The sequence below is a fragment of the Meriones unguiculatus genome, chromosome 1 (assembly GCF_030254825.1).
Source record: "Meriones unguiculatus strain TT.TT164.6M chromosome 1, Bangor_MerUng_6.1, whole genome shotgun sequence".
Lineage (NCBI taxonomy): Eukaryota > Metazoa > Chordata > Mammalia > Rodentia > Muridae > Meriones > Meriones unguiculatus.
In genome coordinates this window covers 29,893,699-29,903,648 of record NC_083349.1, presented here as the reverse complement: position 1 = coordinate 29,903,648, position 9,950 = coordinate 29,893,699, and the positions used below count along the sequence as shown (strand labels likewise).

At 41.2% G+C, this 9,950-nt stretch overlaps 1 protein-coding gene across 1 annotated transcript; it reads left to right on the top strand.

Annotated features, from left to right (window-relative positions):
- Positions 1-6,721: 6,721 nt before the first annotated feature.
- LOC110565431 (olfactory receptor 10V1-like) lies at positions 6,722-7,871 on the top strand. The gene has a single exon (XM_021663119.2). The coding sequence runs from the start codon at positions 6,804-6,806 to the stop codon at positions 7,800-7,802; it is 999 nt and encodes a 332-aa protein (XP_021518794.1). The 5' UTR covers positions 6,722-6,803; the 3' UTR covers positions 7,803-7,871.
- Positions 7,872-9,950: the final 2,079 nt, after the last annotated feature.

Sequence of the window (9,950 nt, the reverse complement as noted above, 5' to 3'; positions counted from 1 at the left end):
CATTTCTCCAGCTCCCTGCATGAAGGATTTTTAACATGTGTGATGGTAGACTTCTTAACACAAACCTTCTAGGTTATGAAAAAAAATGAAGTGACATTTTCCAAATGTTAAAGGTTAAAAGAAGCTGTGCCATGCAGGAACGCTGCATTCAGAAAAAAGTCTTCTTCAGAAATGAAGGAGAGATAAAGGACTTTTCTAGACCAACAGGAGCTTAAGAATGCACCACTACTCAACCTGTGTCATGGGAAATGCCACAGGTAGGTCATCAAGCTGAAAGAAAAGACACTGACAACACAAAAACAGGTAAACATGAAAAACTGAGAGGAAGGTAAACAGTCAAATGTAGAACAATCTTGTGCCATGAAGGTCATGTTTAAATTATATCAATAATAAGGTGATGAAACAAAAATTTTAAAAAATAACATGATAAGTTGTTAAATGATATGTAATAAAAAATGTAAATTGTGATAGTCAAAACTCAAAATGCTGGGGGCTATGGAGATGGCTCAGCAGTTAAGAGCACTGTATGCTCTTCCTGAGGTCCTGAGTTCAATTCCCAGCAAACACATGGTAGCTCACCACCATCTACACTGGGATCTGATGCCCTCTTCTGGCATGCAGGTGCACATGCAGACACAACACTCATATCAGAACAACAACAACAAAAACTTAAAATGCTGGAGGAGTAGAGAAAAAGTGTAATCTTTTTGGATCAGAATTGGAGTGTTGTGAGCAGAAAATAATGTTATAATTATAAGATGAGAACATACACCTACAGTATATAAAAAATTAAACAGGAAAGAATGAAAGGACTGGAGAGCTGGCTCAGCAGTTAAAAATTCTACCTGCTCTCGCAGAGGACCCAGGGATCAACTTGCCAGCACCCACTTGGTGACTTAGAACTTCCTGTAACTCCCATTTAAGGAGAATCTGGCACCCTCTTCTGGCCTCCAAGGGCACCAAGCATGCACACAGTACACATATGTGCAGGCAAAACACCTATGCACATTAAAACAGGCAAGCAAGCAAGTAAGCAACCAACCGACCAACTAAACAAACCAAAACCAAAAACCAACCAAAAACCATGCTATTAGAGAAAATTCCTCAACCGCAAAGAAAAACAGAAAAAAAAAAGAAAGAAAGAAAAAGATCTACAAATGGCAGGCGAATTGGTTTAGTAGGTAAAGGCACTTGTTGCCAAGCTTGCCGACCTGAGTTTGAGTCCCAGAACCCACATGATAGGAGAGAACCAACTCCCACAAGTTGACTTCTGACCTCCACATGTGTCACCCTCAAAATAAATAAATAAAAATAAATAAATATCACAAAATAAATATATATACAAAACAACTAGAGAACAAATTTAAAATGCAGATAGTATGTCATTATCTTTTTAATAATTATTCTGACTATAAGTGTATGACTTTCTCAAACCAAAAGATATAAAGTAGCTGAAGGGATGGGGAAAAATGACCCAACTATGTACTACCTAAAAAAAATAAATAAATATAAAAAAGAATGGAGGTGGTGCATGCCTTTAATCCCAGCATTTGGGAGACAGAGACAGAGGCAGGCAGATCTCTGAGTTTGAGGCCACCCTGGCTACACAGAGAAAGCCTGTCTTGAAAAAAACCCAACCAACCAACCAACCAACCAACCAACCAACCAACCAGTCAGTCAGCCAGCCAGCCAGCCAGCCAGCCAGTCTGCCAAACAACCAAACAACCTAACAACCAACCAAACCAAGACTCATCTCAATTATAAAGAAGTGCATAGACTAACAGAGAGAAATGAAAAAAAAAGTCTTTGCAATTGGAAATCGAAGAGAAGGACAGTAGCTATACTTGTTTAAGATAAAATAGACTTTACAATTTAAAAAAATGTGAAAGGAAGTGACAAAGAAAGAAATTACATAGTAATAAAGGGATCAGTTCAGCAAGAAGACACATTATAAAGATGCATGCACCTTGAATTGGATTGTCAAAGTGCATAAAACAAATATTGACATATATGATTAGAGAGAGAAGCTATTGTGAAATGACAGTAAGAGACTTTAACTCCTGACTTTCAGTAAAAAGCAGACAAGTCAGACAGAAAATAACACAGAAACATCAAATATAAGCTACTGTTTCGGCCAAATGGACCTAACAGTATGCACATAGTTGCACACAGAACATTCCCCAGGGGAGAGCGTATATTAGGCCATTAAACAAGTCTCAACAAAACTGAGGAAGAATATTAAAAGCATGTGAAGTATACATAATAAGAAAAATACAGAAATCATCAAGAGGAGCTTCAGCAAATCTGCACCTCTGTGGGAATCACAAAACCTGCTTTTGGAAAATCAGCATCAATGAAGAAATTGACAGGGCATTTCAAAATAATATTGAGACAACTAACAAAGCATGTTGCAACTTATGGAATTTAGAAACAAGTACTATCAGGAGAGGATCTTATAGCAATGAATGCCTAAATGAAATAACTCAGATAAATAACATAACAAAAACGAAATGAAATAAAAAAATAAGCCAAAGGAATGACATCTTTACCAATATATGTTTGTTCACAGTGGAAAAAACCAGTTAAAAAGTAATAAACTACAAATAAAGCAATATTCATCTTGGAAGATGGTGGAATATATCATGTATTTCAGTGAAGATTCCTATTCAAAGTTTTAAAATTTCTTTATTCTGGGTTACGTGAAGCCAATTTCATCAAAGTATATCTAGACCAGGCTAGCCTCAGACTCACAGAGATCTCATGCCTCTGCCTCCTGAATGCTGGAATTACAGCCGTGTATCACCTCACCCAGCTGCCAAAACCCTTTTTTTTCTATTGTCCATGACAGCTTTCACTTACAGTAGTAAAGCTGAGTGGTTATGATGGGGATTGTGTGACCCATGATGTCTAAAATATACCTATTTTCTGAGATTTCACATACAAAAAACAGCTGGCTATTGCTATGGAGCCAACCTTCAGTTATATACAGATGCTTAATTAAGAAAAGCTATATTAAAATCTCATAGCAATATCTGGAGGCTCTTACAGAGGGACCTGAGCATTGTTCTCAGCAGCCTCATAAGATGCCTCACCCCTGCCTGTAACTCCAGCTCTGGGAGATCATGTGTATGCACCCCACACCTCCAGAACTGAAAATAAAATATATTTATCAAACAAACAAATAAGCAAACCTCACGGCAAGACTTTCTCTTCTTTAACTTTTAACTGATTCTTTGTGAATTTCACATCATGCATCCCAATCCCATTCATCTCCCCGACCCTTTGTATCTGCCCTCTACCCTTGCAACTTCTCCCACAAAAGAAAAACAAACAAACAAACAAAAAAACTCGTTGTGAAAGCTGTGGTGTGTCACAGTTTATCCCACAGTGTACTCTTTTGTCTACACATCTTTTACTTGCAAATGGTCATTGGAATGAGTCATTGGTCTGTTTCAAAGCCTCTGGCTTCTGCTACACTATCAATACTGGGTCCTCACCAGGACTCCTCTCAGATATCCTGTTGGTGCCCTGTCATGGAGATCCTGCAGCTTTGGGTCTGCATGACTGGCCCCTTCATATGTTGCAGCAGTTAATCCACGGGGGAGATGTTGGGGAGGGCCAACTCAAAGCCCTGTGTCTGGGCCTGGGTGGTATCTGAGCTGGTCAGCCAGCCGGCTCTCCTGCACCCACCACCAAGGCAAGGTCTCCAGCACTGCCCTAGCTAGCTCTCCAAATGACCCGGCCGACAAAGGGCAGAGCCAGCTCTCACATCCTTCGGACCAGCCAACCAGCACCTTCACCACCAGGGCCATTTCTACTGTAATGCCCAGGTGATGGGCAGGGATGACCTAGTCTCCTGAGTGCTGTAGCCAGTGAGGGACAGGGACACACACACACACACACACACACACACACACGATTCTGTTCAAAAGTCATATTCCTATACAGAGCTGTCTCAATTCTAGTTACATTTGCCCACTTCCCACACCCATCACTCTTCATCTTTATTGCCCTGCTTTCTTTTTCACAGAGCACATGCTATCTCTAATTATATTATTTACTTATTTTTCTCTTGTCATCTGTTCTCTCTCACCAGGATATAACCATCATCAAGTCGTATTTTCTGTTTCCTTACTTCTGTGTCTCAGTCTCTAGTCCCAAGAACAGTATGAAAACCGCAAAGAAGGTAGGTGCTCAATAGATAACTACTAAATAAGTGACGTCACTGGGGATTCCCAAGAAGAGGCTTAATGCAGGTAGCATTGGTCTCCACCATACCCTAGAGGGATATCTTGGGAGCTTCCAGGAACTCTGAATCTCTGGTCCCTGATGTGAGATACGTCCAGAGCTCTTGGGGGAGGGTGGTGGAAATGTTTGAAAAGCCACCTGATAACTCAATGTTCTTGCCATCTTTCATCAGCTGGAGGTAAGCTGTTTAGAAAAAGAGTTTCTATCGTAATGGATTCTGTCCCTGTTTCCCTCTCCTTCCCCGCCCCCCCTCTGAATTGGCCAATAAAAATGACAACAGTCAGGTTTCTTATTTCTCTCATAACATAGTAAAACTCTTTATGGTTCCATACCAGATACACTTAAAAAAAGACTTCAGCTAAGCGGTGGTGGTGCACGCCTTTAATCCCAGCCCTTGAGAGGTTGAAGCAAGTGAATCTCTGTGATTTTGAGGTCAGCCTGGTCTACAAAGGGAGTTCCAGGACAGCCAAGGAGAAACCTGTCCCAAGAAAAAAGAAAGAAAGAAAAGAAAGAAAGAAAGAAAGAAAGAAAGAAAGAAAGAAAGAAAGAAAGAAAAAATTCTTGCTCTCAACTGGTAGGTGACATATTTTCCCCTGTAGATACAAGTCCATGTATGTAAAGCTGAAACCCAGAAGGTGACAGCTTTGGGGACATGGCCGTGGCAAGTCCGTGTGGAGCACTGGGTAAGTGTACACAGCCTGCAGCCTATGGCCGGAGTCAGGATGCGGGTTTTGTGTTTAGCTGTAAAGTGAGGATACCAGCGCCTTCCTTGTCAGGTTGCAATGGAGAATAAATGACTTAGCTGATAGAAAGTACCAGGCATGCACTGAACACCAGTCACAGTTATTCTCGGTACTTGAAACAACATCAGACACGTAGTTCGTGTTAGCTGCTGTTCCTCACCTTTTCTTACTAGCTTTTGTTGAGCTGGCATAGCTATTAAGAGAATGCTCCGTTTGTTCTGCGTAAACTATGTGTGAGTTTGTATAAGGACACAGAAAAGCTGCTCTCAAGGAAGCTAGAGGTTCATACGTATTACAAAGCTGGGGTGCCCGACATGTCCACAGATGACTCACGAGGGAAAGAGGTGGAAGGAAGGGATGTGTTGACCAAGCACACAGTGTAACAGCCGTCTGCATCTTGCTTTTTTAATCACACTGTATCTGTAATTATTTAAATCGAGTATTGCTAGTTATTAAAGAGAATAAAATCCATAAAACAGGAAAAATATGGTTTATAGCTTAAAATCTGGATTCTATTGACAATGTGGAAATCAATCTCTTGTATTGTTTCTTATTTGCTTTATGTAACAAATGTTTTGATGTTAATGCATCCTCTTTATAAATATAATTTCAAACAATTATATTGCATGAGCTTAATCTACTATTCTATGTTAAAATTTTCTCATTCTTCTTTATTAAAATGAAGTTGTCTTTATTAAAATGAAGTTGTTTCAGATTCATTTTGAGTAAATTTGATTAAAATGTTAATTTTTGGTTTGGGATATCTCTAACCCACACCCAGTGAAAGGTGGTATCATGAACACTTATGTGAGCATTGTGTAGCTTGGAAATTGTCAATATTTTGACAAAATAGAACATTTCAAGGTATTATTACATTGCTTTTTAAAAAAGAAATAATGGAAACAAAGTTTGTTTGAAATTTGTCACAATGAAACATATTTCTTTATGAGCTGATAAATTAAAAAATAAAACAACTTTTTTCCTGAAGCTTTGATCCCTCTGCTTTCTCTAGCAAGTAGCTTGTAAGTATTAATTTCTCTACCTAGTTCCGAGCGTGGAGGGTCACTATTTTTTAATATTGGGCCTATGATGCTGAGGTGAGTGAAAGGGTGAGCTCTGCACAAGGAGGCTGGAAATTCTTTGTAAGGTAGATGCCATCAGAACATGGATAAGGGAAATGGGAAAGGACATGAAGCAACCTTAAGGCTATATTTGACACAATGTAACTATGAAAACTGGATTGTTGAGGATTTAAGAAAAAAATACCAGAATTACAAATAAGTATAAATTACTCAGGTAACAACGTGGCCTACTTAATTTCTCTGGGTTTGCAGAATGGGTGAAGAAGGGTAGGCTTGTGTAGCTTGCCTTCTGGGCTTGGTGTGGGACTCTGCATACTTAGAGCTCTGTACTTTTATGCTCTTTTTTCTGGTGAACCTGTAGTCATAGAAACAAAGAGGCATGAGGCTGGTGAGAAAAATTTGCTCCAAAGGAAGAGGGATGATGATCAGCATGAAAATCACAAGGAAACATATAGCAAGAGCCTCATGCCTTCCTGGCATTAATGGGTCTCTGTTCTGGTAGACATGGGGTCTCATTTAATTTTCACCAGTGCTCTGAGGTAGATGTTATACATTTCTGAGTTTTACAATGAAAATGCTGGAGTCCATATTTTTCTAAAGTGGCTAGTGGGGGTTAAAAGCCAAAGCACTTTGAATAAGTACCTTGAGACAGTAGACTGTTTTTAACACAGCTCAGTGACATGGGACAGTAACTTTACCCTTGACTTCTTCTTTCCTTGTGCTAGGTCTAATGGAGGAGGGAAATCAGACAGGAGTGGTGTATTTCCACTTCCGCCCCTTTTCAACCAACGCCACAGTGGCTTCCCTGGTGTTTGTGGGCTTCTTGCTGCTGTATCTAGGAAGCCTCATTGGAAACCTCACCATCGGGCTCACAGTCTGGCAGGACCACTCTCTCCATACCCCAATGTACTTCTTCCTTTTCGTGTTGGCCACGCTAGAGCTTGGCTACTCCACCAACATTGCTCCATTGACTCTGGCTAGCATCCTCTCCATGGGGAAGATGCTTATCTCTCTGCCCAGCTGTGGTGCCCAGATGTTCTTCTTCATCCTTCTTGGAGGATCTGATTGTGTCCTGCTCGCCATCATGGCTTATGACAGGTATGTGGCCATCTGTCATCCATTGCATTACGGCCTCATTATGAGTTGGGAGCTGTGTGGGCAGATGACTTTAGGTTCTCTGGGGCTGGGATTCCTGTTGTCACTGCCTTTGACCGTTCTGATCTGCCACCTTCCATTCTGTGGCCACAATGAAATCTACCACTTCTTCTGCGACATGCCTGCGGTCATGCGCCTGGCCTGTACGGATACCCGCATACACCAGGCAGCTCTCTTTGCCATCAGCGTGGCAGCAGTGGCCATTCCCTTTCTGCTTATTTGTCTCTCCTATGGCTGCATTGTGGTGACCATCCTGAGGATGAAATCAGCAGAGGGGAAGCGCCGGGCCTTCTCCACCTGCTCTTCACACCTCCTCGTGGTGGTCCTGCAGTATGGGTGTTGCAGCCTCATCTACCTTCGCCCCAGCTCCAGCTACTCCCCAGAAGAAGGCCGGGCAGTATCTGTTGTTTATACTTTTTTCTCCCCGTTGCTGAATCCCTTAATCTACAGCATAAGGAACCAAGAGGTCACAGATGCGGTAAAAAGACTTTTGGCAAGAATGTTCTGGCTCGGGAAGTCAGAAACGTTCCTTCCCAGGGAAATTATTCACCGAAGAAGAAGGAGCACAGTCTGATGGGAAGGAAACTCAGAATTAATAAACAGCGAGAACGGATCAGCAGTTGTGCTCATGAACACCTTGGTCTATGAAATGCTTATTACTATTCCCTACTTCTATCAGAATCTCAGTGATTAAGTCCTAGATTGACTCGTGCTGCCTTAAGGAGCCTTCTTTTCTACCACAGGACTTAGAATAAGGGCTGGCAGAGGAAATTCACAGAAGAAAAGAGGAAACGAATGAATGAGTAGAGTGGTGACAGCAGGTGACAGACGAATGTCATTCTGTCACATTTTAAGTGCACTTACATGCATTACATACATAAGTGCTCCATTGACTTTTCTTTTCTTTTTTAAAGATTTATTTATTTTTTATGTATATGAGTACTCTCTCTCTGCATGTACACCTTCATGCCAGAAGAAGACATCTGATCCCAGTATAGATGGTTGTAAGCCACCATGTGGTTGCTGGGAATGGAACTCAGGATCTCTGGAAGAGCAGACAGTGCTCTTAACCGCCGAGCCATCTCTCCAGCCCGACTTTTCCTTTAGGCATTTAAAGTCTCCTGAAATCTCACTTCCTGAATACAGTCTTGATATTATATCTGATAGTGATCATTTTTAAAAACTAAATCGCATTTCTTTGTATAAAATTGAGTTTAATATGTCATGGTATTAATCCTTCAATAAAGCACATCGGGTTCCTTTGAGACAGAAGAAACCGGTTTTCCTTTGCATTTTTTTTTCTTGTACATTGCAAAGGACATAGTAAGGGCTCACACTGAGGGTCCAGCAAACAAAGTTAAGAGGGTTGCAGTAGTGGGGTGATCCACAACCACACAGTGAACCACTAGAGACTCTGAAGAGACTACCCCAGGGGAAAATGATGCACGGGTCACTGTTACTTCTGAATTCTGTGGAGTCTGACTCTAGAAGATACGCCAGAAGGTGACTGAAGGGTGGTTTTACCTGCCAAAATATGAATAGCTTTTTCTTACTGAAGCTTTTTCTTTTGGTTTTTAATTTATTTTTTAATTTAAATTTATTTTTTATAATTTATTCACTTCACATTCCAATTGTAACCCCCTTCCTCATCTCCTCTCTCCCTCCCTCTTCCCCTCCCCTATTTCCCAGAAAGGGGGAGCCCTCTTCCTCTACCACCTGACCCCAGACTATCAAGTCTCATTAGGACTGCTTGCATCCTCTTCCTCTGTGGCCTGGCAATGGCCCCCACCGGGGGAAGTGATCAAAGAGCAGGCAATAGAGTCCATGTCAGAAACAGCCCCTGTTTCCCTTACTAGGGAACCCACATGGAGGTTGAGCTGCCTATCAGCTACATCTGAGCAGGGGGTCTAGGTCCTCTTCATGCATGGTCCTTGGTGCATCAGTCTCTGCAGGCCACCATGAGCCCAGATTTGTTGGCTCTGTTGGTCTTCTTATGGAACTCCTGTCTGCTCTGGGTTCTTCTATTCCCTAACTCTTTCTTATGACTCTCTGTATTATGCCCAAAGTTTGGCTGTGAGTCTTAGTATCTGCTTAGAGCCCTTGCAAGTGGAGTCTTTTAGAGGACATGGTACTGGCATGGGAACAGACTGGTGGATCAATGGAATTGAATAGAAGACCCAGAAATAAAGCCACAAACCTATGGACACTTGATTTTTTACAAAGGAGTCAAAACAATACAATGGAAAAAAAGATAGCATCCTCAACAAATGGTTCTGGTCTTACTGGATGTCTACATGTAGAAAAATGCAAATAGATCCATATTTATCACCCCGCACAACACTAAAGTTCAAGTGGATCAAAAACCTCAACGTAAAACCAGACACGCTAAACCTGTTAGATGAAAAAGTGGGAAAGATCCTTATTCTCATTGGCACAGGAGACAACTCACTGAAGCTTTTAAAATGAGTATTTTCTTAGTACACACAATAAAAGGCATATTATATTTGGCAAACATAAAATAATAGGGGTGTAGGAAAACTAATGAAGAACTAGAGGGAGTGGGTGGAAGAGCACCAGATCCTGCTTCTGGCTCATTCAGAGATGATGTGGCCATCCTGCCCATTTCTGTTACATGTGGAGAATAAACACAAGGCGATGGTTACTATGACATAGCCAAATCTAGTAGCAATTAAACCAGTTTAGAAGATCATATCCCCAAACA